The 19,443-nt window shown below is 36.2% G+C and overlaps 1 protein-coding gene across 2 annotated transcripts in view; it reads right to left on the bottom strand.

Moving 5' to 3' along the window:
* The window catches only part of Ac76E (adenylate cyclase type 2 Ac76E), a 943,073-nt gene that overhangs the window by 222,795 nt on the left and 700,835 nt on the right, over window positions 1-19,443 (bottom strand). For both annotated transcript variants that reach the window (XR_014443972.1, XM_083143984.1), the window contains exon 9: window positions 1,490-1,617. Coding sequence is in view for 1 of the 2 variants with exons in the window: in XM_083143984.1 (XP_083000110.1) it covers window positions 1,490-1,617 (128 nt within the window). In the remaining variant the exon portion in view is untranslated. The remainder of the gene's footprint in view (window positions 1-1,489; window positions 1,618-19,443) is intronic.

Here is a 19,443-nt window from a genome sequence, read left to right on the forward strand (position 1 = left end):
GATATATCGCTTCAGGCTTCCTTGTTCCCAGGCTAAATGGGGCCACGGAGTACAAGGAAACTGTAGACAAGATAAACATAGTGGAAATTCAACTATAGAATTATTGTTGCCCTTTCATCTATGACGTAAGAAATGGGGACAGCATTTACACTATGGGTAAAATTAAAGAGAATAGAAGTTTTGAGATTTATGGGAAAACAGAGAAACATATAGAGAAATAGGGAAGAAAGATGTAGAGAAACAGAGGGGGAAAAGGATAAATAGACAAACGGAGGGAGATTAGGAGAAAAAGGTTGAGAAACAGGTGAAAAGGCAGAGGGTGAAAAAGATAAGTCGAGAAACAGAGAAATATATAAACAGAGGGAGAAAAGGATAAGTAGAGAAACAGAAGGAGAAATAGAGAAAGATATAGAAAAACAAAAGGAGAAGAGGATAAATAGAGAAGAAGGGAATGAAATAAGCAGGTGGAGAAACAGAGGGAGATTGAGAGAAATAGGTAGAGAAACAGAGGGAGATTGAGAGAAATAGGTAGAGAAACAGAGGGAGATTGAGAGAAATAGATAGAGAAACAGAGGGAGATTGAGAGAAATAGGTAGAGAAACAGAGGGAGATTGAGAGAAATAGGTAGAGAAACAGAGGGAGATTGAGAGAAATAGGTAGAGAAACAGAGGGAGATTTAGAGAAATAGGTAGAGAAACAGAGGGAGATTGAGAGAAATAGGTAGAGAAACAGAGGGAGATTGAGAGAAATAGGTAGAGAAACAGAGGGAGATTGAGAGAAATAGGTAGAGAAACAGAGGGAGATTGAGAGAAAAAGGTAGAGAAACAGAGGGAGATTGAGAGAAAAAGGTAGAGAAACAGGTGAAAAAGCAGAGGGTGAAAGAGATAAGTCGAGAAACAGAGAAATATATAAACAGAGGGTGAAAATGATAAGTAGAGAAACAGAGGGAGAAATAGAGAAAGATATAGAGAAACAAAAGGAGAAGAACATAAATAGAGAAAAAGATAATTAAATAAGTAGGTAGAGAAACAGAGGGAGATTGAGAGAAATAGGTAGAGAAACAGGCGAAAGAGAGAAATGGGGTGAGAAAGAAAGAAATTGGTAGAGAAACAGAGGGAGAAAGAGTGAGATAGAGAAGGAGGTGGAGAAACACAGAAATAGATAGAGAACTAGAAAAAGATGTAAAAAACCACGGAGAGAATCTATCAGATAACCCATATAACAGAACCCGTTTCGAACCTGAAGAAAACTCAATGGGGATTTGTGACTTACTATTGGTCGTGAAGGGGCACGGTTATTGGCGGGGAAGAAACCACGTTTCCTATTGGACGACGCTGCCTTAAGGCAAGATGTAGTATTCAAACTGCCTAAACAAAAGACTATCGACTTCAACCTTTCCGCGGTTCTAAAACTTATGGACTCGCTGGTTTCAATCTACAAGAGGTGCATTAATAGAATTATACAAAGCAGGAATGACGTCATGACTTACCTAATAGCTTCGATCATCTCCAAACCCATGTTGACGCAGTTGTAGGCGTGGTTAGGTCTTGAGATTGGCAGCCCTGAGACACAGTAGTAGCAGTCCCCAAGAATCTTGATTCTCATGCACTGGTTCTCCTGAAACAGGGAGAAAGAAAATCCAAAATTAGTAAAATCGAAAATATTTTCCTCAGAAAATTCTGAAAAAGTTTCCAGTCATGGACTGGAGTTTATCACCACATTTTTTTTTGATACTACAAAGTACAGGGGAAAATTACATACATCACTACAATTTGCCATAATCCTGTCGAGAAATATTTTGTTTTGAATTCAATTACGATAATTAATACAATAGATTGTGTAAAAAAAGTGTAATTAAAAGCATTGCTTGTGAATAGTATTCTTGCGTTTTGTTTCTTGATCACTTTCTTTAAAAAAAGGAGAAAATGGCTACACACATTTTGTCGAAAATAACACGTGGATAATATGCAAATATTTGCAAAAATTATTATAAAATTAAAATAAACATTAAAAAGTAAATAGTGACCAGAAAAGGAATTTCAAATTAACCTTCAACCAGTGTGTTTTAAGTTTGCTGGAGGAAAAATAAATTTACCACAATTAATTATTTAATCCATTGCCAAAGATTGCAGTTGAAAATAATATTGTGGTTTTGTATTCAACATAATTTAGATTAATGGAGTACTTGCTAAAAATACCTAACTAACTAACTCTCTATCCTTCTTAAACCCAAAGATTCATGGCTGCAGCAACACAGGCCTTCCATCTTTCCCTATCTTGAGCAAGTTCTATATACTCTTTTCCATCCCTACCGATTTCCCTTAGGTCCATCTCAACGTTGTCCCTCCATCTTCGTCTTGGCCTTCCTACAGGTCTCTTACCATCAGGTTTCCCAACAAGAATCCTGTAAACTCCTCTTTCCTCTCCCATTCGTGCCACATGGCCTGCCCACCTAAGTCTTCTTGATTTAATTATTCTAATAATATCTGGACATGAATACAAATTATGTAGTTCTAAATTATGTAACATTCTCCACTCACCTGTCTCCTCATCCCTTTTAGGTCCAAAGATTTTCCTAAGGATCTTATTTTCAAATTCTCTCAATTTATGTTCCTCTTTCAATGTAAGGGACCAAGTTTCACATCCATATAATACTACAGGCAAAATTACTGTTTTGTATATTTTAACTTTTAGTTTCTTAGATATTAAACGAGACGACAAAAGTTTATGAAGAGAGAAGTAACATGCATTTCCTGAATTAAGCCTACTTTTATTTCCTCTTTAATATAATTTTCATTTGTTAATATTACTCCTAAGTATTTGAATTTGTAAACTGGTTCAAACGAGTTGTTATCAATAATTAGATTTTGATTATTACCTAACACTTGGTTTCGGCCTGTAAGCATATATTTAGTTCTCTCTTTGTTAACTTCCAAACCTATCTCTTTAGCAGTTTTTAAAAATATTTTAGCATTATTCTTAATTGTATTTATATCATCCCCTAGTAAGTCTACATCATCTGCATATGCTAACAACTGAGTCACACCATTTAATTTTAGTCCTTCTTTAGTTTCTTTTACCTTCCTTACAGCATATTCTAAGGCAAAATTAAAGAGCAATGGAGATAATGCATCTCCTTGTTTTAACCCATCATGAATTGTAAATTTGTCAGACATATTAATACCCACACGAATTTTACTTTCTGTTTCACTGGTGCATATTTTTATCATACTAACAAGCTTCTTAGGTATTCCAAACTCTATTAATATATTATATAATTTCTCTCTTTTGACCGAATCATATGCTTTTTTGAAATCAATGAATAGCTGATGGACATTTTGATTATATTCCCACTTTTTTTCAAGTGTCTGTCTGATGTGAAAAATTTGATCTCTTACGTTTAAATCCACATTGATAATCGCCTATAATTTCATTAGCTGCTAGGAAATTTAAATGTGTAAGTTGTGCCAGCAGGCAACAGGAAACGAGCACAAAGAGACCTAAGAAATGATAAAAAATGAAACAAAATGGCAAGAAAAACTGAAAAATGAACTAAAAGCCAAAAAAGGCTAGAAAATGTAAAGAAAAGGAAAATGTTAAAAAAATGTTTTCTTGTTCTAACTTAAGCGAAACGGACTCCAATCGGCATTATCCTCAACGCTCAGAAAAGAAAACAATTTTTCATCAACCGTCTAGCCCTAGTCATCTCTCTCCCGGCAGAAGAAGCAGAAAGGAACGTACCAAATTTCCTCTCCCTCCCCGTTAAGTCTTTAAAATGGCGGTTATCTTTTTGAAGTATCCCGCAGCCAGCCATGAAGAAGCTTTAATGATCCAGAAGCATTCTGGAGTTCCAGCAAGTCTACGAAGGCTGGAACTAAGCAGAAGACTCCAGGTAAGTGTGAAAACTCTCCACGTTTGAAGATGGCCCCTCGATGCCTACAGGCAAGGAAAGAATTTGCTCCGTTCTTGGCAAAGAAACATGGTTTTAGAGGCAGTGGTGGGATTGCGATACAGGCTCGCTTCGTCTTAATATTCCCCTTTATCCTCTCTATGCTGTGGTGTGGCTAGGAATTCCTTAAGGTCATTACTCATCCTCTTTGGAGGAATGGACATTTCATTGAGCCAAACAGGATAGAAAAAAAATCACGATTTTTATTAAAAAATAATTTTTGGATTTTTTTAATTTAAATCGATTTTTTTTAAAAAAACTAACTAACCAACTAACTCTCTAGCCTTCTTAAACCCGAAGGTTCATGGCTGCAGCAACACAGGCCCTCCATCTGTCCCTATCTTGAGCAAGATCTATATACTCTTTTCCATCCCTACCGATTTCCTTTAGGTCCATCTCAACGTTGTCCCTCCATCTTCGTCTCGGCCTTCCTACAGGTCTCTTACCATCAGGTTTCCCAACAAGAATCCTGTACACTCCTCTTTCCTTTCCCATTCGTGCCACATGGCCTGCCCACCTAAGTCTTCTTGATTTAATCATGTTTTTCTTAAAAAAAAACAAGCTTAAAATTCCTTGTATGGTTTTGGGTACCATACATAAAGATACATGATAAAAAATAAAAAATCAAAACATAGTTCAAACTTAGTTATGACTTTTAATAACACTACATTAGCTACAAATAAGGACATTACAGATGGTTTTGCACATTACTTTCAATCAGTATACAAAAATACTCAAGTCTTGTATAAATGCCAAGAACCATCCGATTTAAAGTAAGTAATCCATTATTTTTAATAAATATTAATGAAAGTGATTATAAAAATGCAATAAAAAAGCTAAAACCAAAAAAAATCTTGCGGTCCAGATGATATCCCACCCCTAATACAAGCATGCTCTGAAGTACTACAGAAACCTTTATGCTTGTTATATAATCTAGTCCTTAAAACACAAACATTCCCTAAAATATGGAAAATGACTAAAGTTACGCCGTTATTTAAAAGTTGTGATGAAAATAAAATAGATAATTCTAGACCAATTGCTATAATTTGTGCACCAGCGAATATATTAGAACAAATTGTGTATACACATATATTCAATCATGTAAAAAGTTATATATGTGCAAATCAACATGGGTTTTTCCCTGGTAGATCAACAACTACTAACATGATTAATTTTGTACAATATATTTATGACTCATTACATAATTTTAGAGATGTAGATGTAGTATATGTAGATTTTAAAAAAGCGTTTGATTCGATCGATCACGATATTCTGCTAAACAAACTCTCAAGTTATGGGTTGACAAGCCAACTAATTAAATTATTTATATCTTGTCTTAGTAATAGAGAACAATTTGTTATGTACAAAAATGCAAAATCTTTTCTTTTCAATGTAAATTCAGGTGTACAACAGGGATAAACCTGGGTCCTTTGTTGTTTTTAACTAACTAACTCTCTAGCCTTCTTAAACCCGAAAGTTCATGGCTGCAGCAATACAGGCCTTCCAACTGTCCCTATCTTGAGCAAGATCATACTCTTTTCCATCCCTACCGATTTCCTTTAGGTCCATCTCAACGTTGTCCCTCCATCTTCGTCTTGTCATTCCTACAGGTTTCTTACCATCAGGTTTCCCAATAAGAATCCTGTAAACTCCTCTTTCCTCTCTCATTCGTGCCACATGGCCTGCCCACCTAAATCTTATTGATTTAATTATTCTAATGATACCTGGACATGAATACAAATTATGTAGTTCTAAATTATGTAACCTTCTCCACCAACCTGTCTCCTCATCCCTTTTAGGTCCAAAGATTTTCCTAAGGATCTTATTTTTAAATACTCTCAATTTATGTTCCTCTTTCAATGTAAGGGACCAAGTTTCACATCTTATAATACTACAGGCAAAATTACTGTTTTGTATATTTTAACTTTTAGTTTCTTAGATATTAAACGAGAAGGCAAAAGTTTATGAAGAGAGAAGTAACATGCATTTCCTGAATTAAGCCTACTTTTCATTTCCTCTTTAATATAATTTTCATTTGTTAATATTACTCCTAATTATTTGAATTTGGAAACTGGTTCAAACAAGTTGTTATCAGTAATTAGATTTTGATTATTACCTAACACTTGGTTTCGGCCTGTAAGCATATATTTAGTTTTCTCTTTGTTAACTTCCAAACCTATCTCTTTAGCAGTTTTGAAAAATATTTTAGCATTATTCTTAATTGTATTCACATCATCCCCCAGTAAGTCTACATCATCTGCATATGCTAACAACTGAGTCACACCATTTAATTTGAGTCCTTCTTTAGTTTCTTTTACCTTCCTAACAGTATATTCTAAGGCAAATGGAGATAATGCATCTCCTTGTTTTAACCATCATGAATTGTAAATTTGTCAGACACATTAATACCCACACGAATTTTACTTTCTGTTTCACTGGTGCATATTTTTATCATACTAACAAACTTCTTAGGTGTTCCAAACTCTACTAATATATTATATAATTTATCTCTTTTGACCGAATCATATGCTCTTTTGAAATCAATGAATAGCTGATGGACATTTTGATTATATTCCCACTTTCTTCAAGTGTCTGTCTGATGTGAAAAATTTGATCTCTTACGTTTAAATCCACATTGATAATCACCTATAATTTCATTAGCACATGGGGTTAGTCTTGTTAAAAGAATGTTAGATAATATTTTATATGTTGTTGAGAGTAGAGAAATTCCACGGTAATTATTGCAGTTCATTTTATCACCTTTTATAAACACAGGAACAATTATGGATTATTTCCACTGTTGAGGGATTTCTTCTTTATTCCATATTAAACTAATTAATTTATGAATTTGACATATTAACGAATTTTCACCTGGTATTAAATCAATGCCAAGTGCTTTTTTATTCTTTAGCCTTTTAACAGCATCTTTAACTTCAGTTAACTTTAGTTCTGGAACTAAAGGTTCTGCTGTGTGTACTTCATTTACTTCTGATTTATCTCCTACATGAACATTTAAAAGGTCATTAAAGTTGTTCTTCCATCCATTGGAAATATCGCTTGGGTCAGCTAGAAAATCGAATCAGGGAAAAATGCGCCCGGGAAAAATGCGCTCTCGCAATAAAAGTGGGAAAAATGCGCCCTCCAAAGAGTAACCACATTAGAAAGTGGGAAAAATGCGCCCAGCACACAATTTAGCGAGTGGTAGCTAAGAAGCGAGCAAGAGAAGGTGACGAATCTATGTCTAAGCTCTACCAGAAAGAAACGGGTCCCTTGTTTAATCAAGGATTCGACCTCGTGGCGGAAGTTCCTGTGTACTCCAGCTTCAAACGCAGCATGAACTATGTGAGGAGGCAGGCAAAAGGAGATCGTCGAGACCAAATTCCAGAGAGAACATCGTTTTATCTGAAGAAGACCTGAAAATGGGCGACAGTTCAAGTTTCCTTTTGCTAGATCAAGGAGACGAGCAGAGAATCCTAGTTTTTTGTAGCTCCAAAGGCAGGGAAATACTGCAGAATCACAATCAGTTCTTCATGGCAATGATCCCCCGCGAGGACGTTGAAGATGGGTGGCTCCTAATCCATAGTACGCCAGTTGATGTGTGGCACTGTGGAGATGCAAAGCACCGAACGAACAATGCTGTCGAAGGGTTGAACAATAAGTTGCAGGAGAAAGTTCGACTTCATCCCAAATTCTACACCCTTCTGAAGACGCTGAATCAGGAAGCGGAATACAGCGGATACAAATATGACAGGGCTAGCATCGGCTTGGAAGGAACGAAGAGGAAACGAACGTACATAAAACTGGATGAACAGATTAGCAAAATTTTACATACTTACAAAACAAGCACACCCAAGGACCTTACCAAGTGCCTCAGAAGTCTGGCGTACATCCAAAAAATGGAGTAAAAGATCGTCAACGGAGGTCACAAGAAATGGAAATACAAATGTAAATAAAAACTTTAATCAAATCAAATAAAAATTACAACATATTAAATAAAAATTACAAAAGTAAAAAAAAATATGACAAAGGACATCATCTCCAGCTTCTAAACACGCCAGAAAAGAGAATATTTTTACTGTACTTTTTTTTTTTAAAAAAATATCTTTCCTGACAGTCCCAAACCTGTGTTAAATGTGAGGGGAAGCTACGTCAAGGTTGTTTTAATCAACCTATTATCATATTGGTGAAGGTCGGGTGTGCTGGGCGCATTTTTCCCACTTTTCACTGTGGTTACTCTTTGGAGGGCGCATTTTTCCCACTTTTATTGCGAGAGCGCAATTTTCCCGGGCGCATTTTTCCCGACACCAGAAAATCACCGTCTTTATCTTTTATCAAGTTTAATTTAGGTTGCCACCCCTTTCCTTTGTTGTTTCTACTCTTTATAAATGACTTACCATCTATTATAGATTCCTCTAATTGTCTAATTTGCGCTAATGATGTGAAGTTATATAGAGAGATAATTAATGTGGAGGATACTTTTAAACTTCAAAATGACCTTGATAAAATATATAAGTGGAGTATTGAAAATAAACTGAGTTTCAATTAAAATAAATGTAATTTTATGACATTTACTATGAAGAAAAATGTATTGTTTGACGGAGGATATATGGTGGAAGGAAAGGGCCTGAAAATAGTTTAAACATGTAAAGATCTGGGCATTATATTATCAAGAAACTTGTCTTTTAAAGCACAGTTATTAAACATGATAAATTATTCTTACAGAAGATTGGGCTTCATAATAAGAAATACAAAGAATTCTAAAGACACCTCTACTATGGACCTTCTCTACAATACTCTAATAAGAAGTAAGTTAGAATATGCGAGTATAATCTGGTCACCTATATTAAAATCTTATAAAAATCAAATAGTGTGTCAAGAAAAGATTTTATTATATTTTAAAAAATATAATAAATTTATATAGGCTATAGAAATACAATATCTTATAAGGACCTATTGCAAGAATTTAAATACTTAACATTATCAAGTAGGCTAGACGTGAAATCGCACAGCATGTAGTTCTTTATAAAATAATAAATTGTTTTACTAGATAATAGTGATTTCTTACAAAAAAAATAACTTTAACGCTAGAAAAGTTAATTTAAGAAACAGAAATATTTTTTTCTTATAAGACTCCAAGAACTATGGCTTATAAGAGTTCACCTCTGCAAAGAATGAGTTTTAGTTTTAACTATGTAGTTCAAATTAACCCTGAAATAGATTTTTCCTTAAAACAGAAGGAATTTTTGAGACTTCTTGAAAGGATATGTAAGGACCAAAGTAAATGATACGATGTTTATGAAATTTGGCTGTAATTTTACTGTAGTAAAAAATCAAAAGAAATTCATAACTATAGAAATTAAATTATTACGACTGATTTTTATATTTTGTAATGGGATGTGGTAGCCTATATATGTGGATTTATGTATGTATGTATGTATGCATAGGTGTCCTTTATGTATGTATATTAATATAGCAATGTGTACGAATAAATACACACAATAGAGTATTTGTATGTTATCTTCACGTGTGTCAATATCTTATAAATCTAATGGTCAGTGTTCGCAATCAGTATTTTAAATCTTAAATCTTGTATTTTCTATATTGTATTGCATTATGTTTTTATCTTTTTTCTCTTATATTTGTACATAAAATAACGTAACAATTGGTATAAGTTTCTTGTAATTGGAGCTATGTATGCTCTGTTAGGGGCAAATAAATAAATAAATGTTTTTTAATAGAAAGTATTTTTCTAATAAACGGCCCTGTAAAACAATTGAACAGTTTGATTAAAACTATTAAAAATTACATGTAAATGTAATTTTTTTCTGTCTCTGATACTGTAATATGAACATACTATGGACATGTTTGTTGAGAGTTACAGCGCCTTGAATAACGTAGTGTGGAAAACGACCCAAGAAACTAGTTCCCCAGACGGATGACAAACATAGATGGCAGTGCGATCAGTACGAATGCTGATTTTCTTATGAAAGTAATGTGGCTTAGTTAGTTTTTGGAATATATTGTGTAGATTTGTTTGTCTGGAAATGCGGTACGTGAATTGATGGAAACAGTTATATTTGTGGAGTGATTTGCAGTCACGAAATGGCATTAATTTGGAAAGAAAAGTAAAATAAAATTAATAAATAAATAGCATGCGTAACACAAGAAGAAAAATCGCAAAGTGATTCCGGACGTCAGGTGTTGGATTGTGTACTAGAGTTTTATTTTTCTATGTTATTAGAATATAAATAGTATCCTGAGAGATATTTCATACCGAGGCGACAAACCACAAGTGTCGCTTGGAAGCGAGCAGTCCGTAATCAATGCAGCCTTTCGAACCGTAGGGACACAAGCTCTGACTGCACCGTTTCCTCAAGGAGATTTTACACCAAAGCGACACGCGACAAACGATACGAGGATTTCATACCAAAGCGACACGGTCCTTCGGTTCAAGGCAACTATCATACCGAAGCGACACATGTTGCTTGGAAAGGAGCCAATCAAGAGCAACATTTCACATCGTAGCGGCATGACGGGAAGCACAGGCAAGCGTTCGGTTGGTGAAATCCTCAAGCGATAAGTGTCGCCTGCCGCTTGTCGCTTTGGTGCGCAATCTCCCTAAAGCAAGACACTCATTGCATCGCGCATGCGCGAACAACAAACCACGGCAACATGTTGCAAGCTATTGAGGAAATGGCCCAGTTTGAGCGACGCACAAGCGACAAAGCGACTCGTGTGGCTTATCGTGTCGCTTAGATCTGTTGTTGTAATGTGCGGTTTATCGTGTCGCCTATCTGTTGTTCGCACAATTAGCAGCGAACGTTTGCTAATACACTGAAGGCACCATGTCGCTTGTCACTTAGTTGGGAACTCCCTGTAGCGCGTCGCTTCGGTCTGAGCACCCTTCCTTTAAGGAGCTTTCCGACCGAAGTAACAAGTAGCACGCGAATACGCCATATGAACGTATCGTTTGCTGTTTGGACCCTCATGTGCAATGAATGCTATTTTACAGTCTGGAAGTGTCTGTGTCACTAGTGTGACAGTGTGAACATCCCGGTGTCGCTTGTCCCATAGGTTTGAAAGTTTCCTTACACTCATGTCGATGGCACTAAGGAAGTTTTGTGGGGCTCCCCTTGTCGTTTCATGCAATCATCATTATCATCATCGCCGCGATTAGTTTAAAGCGGAAGAAAAGAGACAGTAAATATCAAAAATACAAATGCTTCAGTGTGTATATATTTAAAAGAAATGATGATGATGATGAACCTAATTCATACACAAACATTTAGTTACCAAGAGCATTCCACGCGTATTTTTTCTCCCGTATTATTAACGAAAGTATGACGATAACAGAACGTAGTCGACTGTCTAGAATGTTCGTTAATATCTTTGCGTCCACTGTACCAAATATCATAGGAAAAAACACATTCATAGAAATGCTTCATGTAAAAGAATCAGACGTTGCAGCGAAAACTCCATTTACTTCCATTATAAGCAGATGCATACCAAGCACCGGGATCAACACCAGCGCCTCTAGCGGTATCCTTTCTGAGTGGAACCTGCCAGAGAGGCCAAAACCGTCAGTTTTCCACACTACATTATTCAAGGCACTGTATTGAGAGTGTTAATAAAACTATAATAAATTTCAGTGAAAAAACATTCTGGATGTACTATATAATTGTAACTTAAAATATTACTTTGTAGTCTTTGTAGCTGAATTTTGTTATTTTTTTTGTGACAGGTTTAAAAAAATATAAGCTGCCATATTGATTTAGAGTATATATATATATAATGACATTATTTACGGTTTAACACGACTAGAATTTTGTATATTATTCTACAGAAAATGTTTGCTATTTTTGCCCACAGAAATTATTGAATTTTAAATCAAGAGAAAGTAAAGTGTATTTACAGTTGACATATTCCATTTCCTTTCATATTAGCTTCATACCATAAGTACATATATTTTGTTTCCTTTCTTTTCCTTTCTTACAGCCTAATAAACACCATTACATGATTACAAGATTAATGAACTTTCAAGAAAAGTGATTCTGATGTGTACAAAAACCTTATGTACATTATTCTATAAATTATTTATTTAAATCAATCAATCTTGGCGCCAACGTATCATTCAATTCACCTCCAGGTTTTAAGGAATGCAATTACCTTCTTTTGGTATGCTACAGATTCTACTCGTAGTGAAAACACAACCCAAAGCATCACATTGCCTCTCCAAAAGGTATTTGTAAAGTTCGACACTCCTTTAGTTTTCTTCATCAATGAGCTCCTTCGGGACGATTTTCCCCACATCTTTGTTAAGCCAAGATTTTCCGAAGTGCTTTTCTATCGATCATATTACTTGGTCTTCTTTGCATCTCTGTCAGCCGACGATTTTCACGCACAATTCGACGAATTATTGCAATGTTTTCGCCAGTTCTGCTTGTTACTGCCCTCCTTGGCCATTCTTCATCAGTGACACTATCTCTTCCCTCAGAAGAAACATTTATTCCATTTGAACACTGCTGTTTCTTCATGACATTATCCCCATAGACTTGGACTAACATGTTCCTTATTTCACTTCCACTCTTACCAAGTTTAACAATACATTTAGTAATGTATATTCATTGTCATAATTTAAGCTCTGACATTCTCGAGACGGCACAAAAAACATGCAACAATAATGAACGCCACTCGGCAAGACACCACCACACGTCACGTCACCACGAACACAGGTGTGAGATACTGTTTTTACCAAGGTTATGAAACCTTACCGAAATGTTCGTACAGTGCTGCCACGGTGGCAGGTTCGCGAACATATATTGCAATCAACGGATCCCAGGTCCGATTAGCCTATCTTTGTATTTGGTGGATTCAACTCTATTTATATAGTTGTTTGATCCAGTGACGTAGCGTGACGTATCGAAAAGTAATAACCGCATAATTAACCAGTGTCTATTCAACAACTTCACCTGCGGGAACTCAGACTCCAAGAGTGATTTCCACTTGACTCATCAGTGTCTGATGCGGTGAAAACCCTCTCGCAACTTCCCAAGTTCAATGTTGACGCGAGAAAACAAAAGAAACACTTCAGCTCGTCCCCGTGAAGTAGCACTTAAAGAGTTTTCCAGGCTCCTGTTTTAATTTCGTTTGTCTTTTGTTCCGCTATCCGATTACCTTTCTCGACACAGCTCTTCTATAAGGGTTATTGGGGTTGCAATTACACACTTCACGTCTAGTTGAATCAGTTCAGGTCTGTTTTTTCAAGGTCACGACGTGCAAGGCAGAAGGAAGTGTTTCTAAAACACTCGCTTTATTTGCCCCAAAACGCCAGAGGTGGAGAAAAGTTTGAGAAAATGAAACAAAGATGGCACTCATCAAAATTTTATTCATCATTACCATTTTACCAGCAGTGGCTTAAGAGGCCATATCATGGGCAGCGGAAAAACAGACCTTCATTCAGAACACTTTTACTCAAAAACTATTTGAGACATTTGAATGAGCTTTGTGGTGAATTGATTAGAAAGGATGAATCTTAACAGTGAATATTGAAATTTTTTTATCACTTCCATATTTTAAAAGATATTAGCTTTCAAATATCTCACTTTTTGGATCGGCGTATAGAGCCCGATTCTAAGTTACTGTAAAAATTAAACCTTGCAAGGCTTTCTTGCATCCTTCCTGAGTAAACTGATTTTTTGTTTTTTCAAATTGAGAGGCCCATTGTGACAATACGCCATTTGCAAACATTGATATGCATTTTCAAACAGCTTTGAGAATGGCTTTATTCGAGCCATAGCGGGGCTGGCCATCGGCTGGCGGGGTTATGTTCAAGTCCTACAAGTTCAGCCGTCTGCCGATAGATGACTCTGACCAGGTTTTACAATAGTGGGCGTGGCTTCGCTTACTTCTTCTTCTACCCTTGGTATTGTCTTTTCCCTTGGGGGCGGCTTTTGACCGTGCTCCGACCATTTCGGAAAATCCAAAGTTGATTTCCTTCACCCGGCTGTTTTTTCATTGTGTTCCATTTGTCTTATTTCTATTTTCCAAAAGGATAAATACATTAATACAGAGACTGTCCCAATTGACAGCAAAATTAAAGTTAGTTTTAAGTCAATTACATGCTTAAATAGGGTAATCGGGACTGGGGCTACAGGATAAAGTGGGATCCAGACCACTGTGTAGTTCTACCGGGGATCGAACGTCAGACCCCTTGAATAAAGTCGAGATAATTACTACTAATTTCATCGAGGAAACCCAAGAAAGACTTTCCAAGTGCAAAAAATAAATAATGAAAATATATTTGCGTAGCATTCATTTATTACATAATCGATGGTTATAATTTCCTTTGAACTTATTGATTGATTTGTAGTTTCTAAGTCCACTTTTTGCACAGAAAGGCTAATCGGGACTGGACTTACAGTTTAAAGTGAGATTCGAACCACTACTTGCATCCACCGGGTATCCAACCCGGGATCCCTTGATTACAAGGCAACGACGATACCGCTGCGCCATCGAGGAGGCCCACTCTTTGAACTTATTGGAAGAAAGTTTGGAATTAGGGGGCTTAGAAGGACAGTACCAATTACCAAAGATTTATGATTGCACGCTACTATTTATAACAATATACATAAAATATTAATCAGGAACTTTACTTTTCGCTAACCGGATCTAACATTCTCTTTTATTCAATAAATATTCAATTCTTCATCAATTTGAAATTAATTTCTTTGTCAGGGCACTTGTTTTTTATGCAAATTATGCAGATCTTAACTACAGGTAAACTAGATAATGAATACGTGCTGTTATCCGATCTTTTTACCTATTTATGTGGTAATAATATAATTTTAACTTAAACATCATATTATTATTATTATTATTCCTGACACAATTGGTTCGGTGTATTTCTAGATACGTGCCTTGGGAGGCCCTACAGAAATCACAGCGAAAGGAAGTGAGACAGTCGGGTACTCTTTCAAACTCTAAATCTTGTTCTTGTCCCGAGTTATGTAAACGCTCTCTCGTTTTCGTCTCGATCTCTGAATATAATTTCAATTATAGTCACATTAACTTCAACGCATTGTAAAAATACGATTTGTGTCTATACAAAGAACACGCTTGGGCAATACATTCACATTTAAAGAACACCGATCTATTTCATAAAGAGGTAAGACAACTATGCTGAAGGTATATATCTAAATTTTAAAAATAATTCACTGCACATTCAATTATACTATATGTAATGTTATGTTATAATAATGGAACCCACATCTTGCAAATTTTTTAATTCTAGTTTCATTGATATTTTACTTTGGATATTATGTGAATATGCTTGGGAACGAGCCAGTCAACAGCAAGGTTTCTCAATGTAGCTGCAGACCGAAGTGACAAGCGACACATACCTCTAGAGAACAATCCAATCAACAGCAACGTTTTACACAGCTGTAGAATAACATGTCATACAAGCCTGCGTTCAATTGGTGAAATCCTCAAGCGACACGGATATATCATGCCGTCTAAAGCAAAATATTCACTGTGCATGAGCGAACAACAGGCCAGGGCGACACGATGCACGGTATGAAAAAGAACTCAGTCCGAGGGACAAACAAGCAACAGACAACACAAGCTGAATGTTTGGTAGCATTTATTACTGAGAGCCAGTTACCAAGAGACACGTGTCGCTTGTCGCGTGTTGATTCGATATGAAGTATCCCTAAAAATAAGCAGCTTTTGAATAGTTAATAGGTAAACAGCAGTGACAGCGCCAGACTTTCTTACGTGGGAGAACTACTGGATACCTGTCAAAGATTTGGGTGGACCACATCTTCACATAAATATATATTTTGATATTCAAATTTTACGTGATCGATACTAAGAGGGTCCCTACCCTTGCAGCCACTTCTGTAACATTTTTAGCACATATGCTCTTAAGCTGACAATAACTATTAGTTAATCATTTTCAAATGTCATTTTAACATGAATTAATTCAGAGAACAACCAGTGTAGCATACAGGTATGAATAAGTGCATGATTTTCTAATGTCCCTACACTGCAAAAAAAAAGGGTGTGTTTGGGGTGAGTTTCGCTCTTTGGAGGCTTCGAAGGTCAGAATACTCGGAATCCTCACCCTTTTGAGTGAGTTTCTCCTCCCTACCCTAGGGTGAGTGCAGATCTGTCGTGAAAACCTTCCCTATACACCTCTTTGGGTGAGTTTCGGCTGCACCGTGATGCCACATGTACAAACTTTCCCACTGAAAATCCACTCACAGGCCTTGTCATAGCGAAAAAATTTTGCCGACATGACAACGTTTGTTGTCCTGGACCCCCTGCCAGGCTCTCCGAGCAATTTGTCTACCTGCTGAACCCTTTTCCCAACAAATTACCACCCTGTAACAGTTCTCTAAATATTCAACAGAGGCGCTGTACTGCAAGTGGCGCTGGTTCGAGTGACCAACTCATGAAATACTTTCAAAATAGGCCGAAAACCCAAGGTCCGTCGACGTTGTTCCTGCGGGAGATACTAGCGGTCGACGGCCTTGGAATAAACCTATCAGTTTTGAGATCCCTGTGATGTTTTTATAATTAGAAAATGTACGAAATAAATACCTGTATGTTACATGTAAATTTCAGGAATAATCTATTTGAATAGTCATTTCATATTTTCAAGTACCATTTCACTGCTTTACGTCAGTAATTAACAAAATTTGAGCCTAAAGAAAAATATGATTTTTCCTCTCACATTTCATATTGAGATTTAGATTTGCTGCTACATTTCTTACTGCACTTAAACAAAGGAAATATATGTTTATATTAATATAATTCTCTGTGCCGAGATGTAAAATAAACTTAATGTTTCAAATGTGACCCCACCACAATTAACAATTTAATATTTCCGAACTCACTGGTATTATCGTAAAGGATTATGACAATAAGAGAATGGTTATGCCTTCTTGTTATGAGGCACGTAGCCAGGGGGAGGGAGGGCTAAGGAGGCTGAAGCCACCCGAAATCCTACAAATATCTAATTTAAATAGTGCATAGAGGTAATTAATTTTACTTAGCAGGATTAAACATTAGATCGAAAAAAAAGGTTTAGTGTATAATAGAGGAACCAGTTTATATTTTTATATTCTATCATTTTCTCCAAAGAATAAATTGATCCACCAGTTCTCAAAAATTGTAGTTTTCTTTGTGACAAGCCATACAATATAAACTTTACGAGTAAAATTTTGCAAAACTTTTAAAGCCTTTTTCTAACGGAATGTGTAACGGTTAATAACAAAATACAATAACTATGAATTTCAGTACACTAACTGTACAAAATGTAAGAAAAAATGGACAATGTGTTGGATATACACAGTGGATCGAGTAGCAGTCTCTCTCCATTTACACAATAATAATAATAATAATAACAAATAATTTGGATTAAAATTAATTTATTTTCAATAACTTATAATACTTGTTATTGTAAAATGATAATTATAATCGTAGTAAACTGGTAATAATTATTGTTGTCATTATTATTTCTACCAATCAAGTTTTATCAATGACCTGTCCCCTTTCTGCAAATATTCCTGGCGACGCCTGTGCTGATAAGAGATGAGCCCCCCCCGAAATAAAATCCTGGCTACGGGCCTGTGTTATAGTCATGTTCCTAGAATTCCCATGCCTCCTGCATTTGAAATTCTTTTTTTTTAAAGTTCTCTGCCAAACAACTTATGTACGCCACCAATATGACATGTGACGAATACTTCAATTTTCAATTTGACGAATGGTTTAATTGTAACAATGAGGATAACACTGATGAGACAAAGAAAAGGACATATTTAACCTTTACCCAAAATTTGAACTTAGAACCCTCTGCTTCGTAGTTTACTACACCAACGACTATCTTTTGCATTTATTCAAAAGGTATGCCTAAGTGCCGTAACGCCAACAAAAAATAGTCTAGTATAAAATGTTTCATCCCACTTTGCGTTTTATCCTTGCAAGGGACCGCAACTCCAGAAGACATTCAACTTTCATTATTTTCCCCCCACCCCCTACATCACAGTCAATGTACAACCTAAAATGCTTATCCATATCTTTGAAATCTTTAGAGCAGCACAAACAAAAATCATAAAAGCTTCTAAATTAGTCCGCTTTTCTAAGTATTCAAAAGAAATTTTGGTTAGGCTAATCAATTTCAATGAGCACATAATACCATAAACGTAGTTCCAATTTGTTATTCTTGTTTCACTTCCAAATATACGCTACATTGAATGAGGCAAGTTGGTTCCCTTTCTGAGCCACTGTCTTCAAATAGATGTGGCAACAAATAAATTTTGCAACGGCGTGTTGAATACCACACGTGAATATCCTCCAAAGTTCCGTTTCTGGACTTTCTCTCCTTTGTAACGAGCAACCCCTTGCTGTGCGCGTCACGCGTCAAAGCACCAAACCTGAAGTCTTCCCTGGAAATGACATTACAAGTCGAAGCAGTGTTTTATTTCGGGTACATGATTATATTCCGCTGATAAACGCTGTGATTAAAATTTCTAACTAGCTTTGAAAGATTTTTCTTGAACAAAATTGTACAAAAGTTAATTGTCCTCGTCCGTGGCAGTGCGGTCTGAGGCGCTGTGCTTTGGGCTCCGACGGCATGGGTTCTAGTCCGCCTGGGTCCAGTCTCTGGGTTCTCGGCCTGTGCATAGGACCGGTGGCAACCCACCATCGTGAGGGAATTGGCGAGCTACGAGTGAGTAGTGTAACCCGGTCACGGATATCTCCTATAACGGCTGGGGGTTCGACGTGCTGACCCCACGTCACCCCATTACTGGTTGAAGATCTCCACACCACTAGGTAGGATTGTGGGATGGAGCCTGGCAGCCGGGAGATAGGTCAAGACCCTTCGAGGGCTGTAGAGCCATGGGTATTATTTTTATAGAAGTTAATAACAACATTTAATTACTATATGCATTTCAGTCAAGTTACTGTTGCGCTGGAAATTCATTTATCAAGTGGATCGAGAAGAAAATTCTCCCCAAGCAGGATATAATAATAATAATAATAATAGTAATGATAATACTTTTGGAATAAAGTTGGTTTATTTCAATTAGTTTATAACAATAATAATCATAAGCATGATAATTATTATTGTTATTAATATTACTGTTTAAATTTTATTGTTGGCCTGACAACCCCTATAAAGAATTCCTCTTCCTTGTAATCCACGCGCACGTCGCCTACTAAATCAAGATATTATTATTATTATTATTATTGGTTTGTATATATGTGTGGACCTGTTCATAAGCCAACTAATTGATCGTCAAGCATTCTGTAGAAAAATCCTGGAGTCTACTATTCAACGTGCTCTGTCTCGGCTTACTTATTACAGACAGTTTGCATTACACTGGCACGAAAGATTTCTCAAAATATGGTGAACTGAAGTGAATCAATGCAATTGAACATAGGATTACTTTTACAAAAATTAATAAAAGTGGAACATTAATTTAGGT

This window comes from Lepisma saccharinum, chromosome 22, assembly GCF_977018435.1.
Source record: "Lepisma saccharinum chromosome 22, izLepSacc3.1, whole genome shotgun sequence".
NCBI lineage: Eukaryota > Metazoa > Arthropoda > Insecta > Zygentoma > Lepismatidae > Lepisma > Lepisma saccharinum.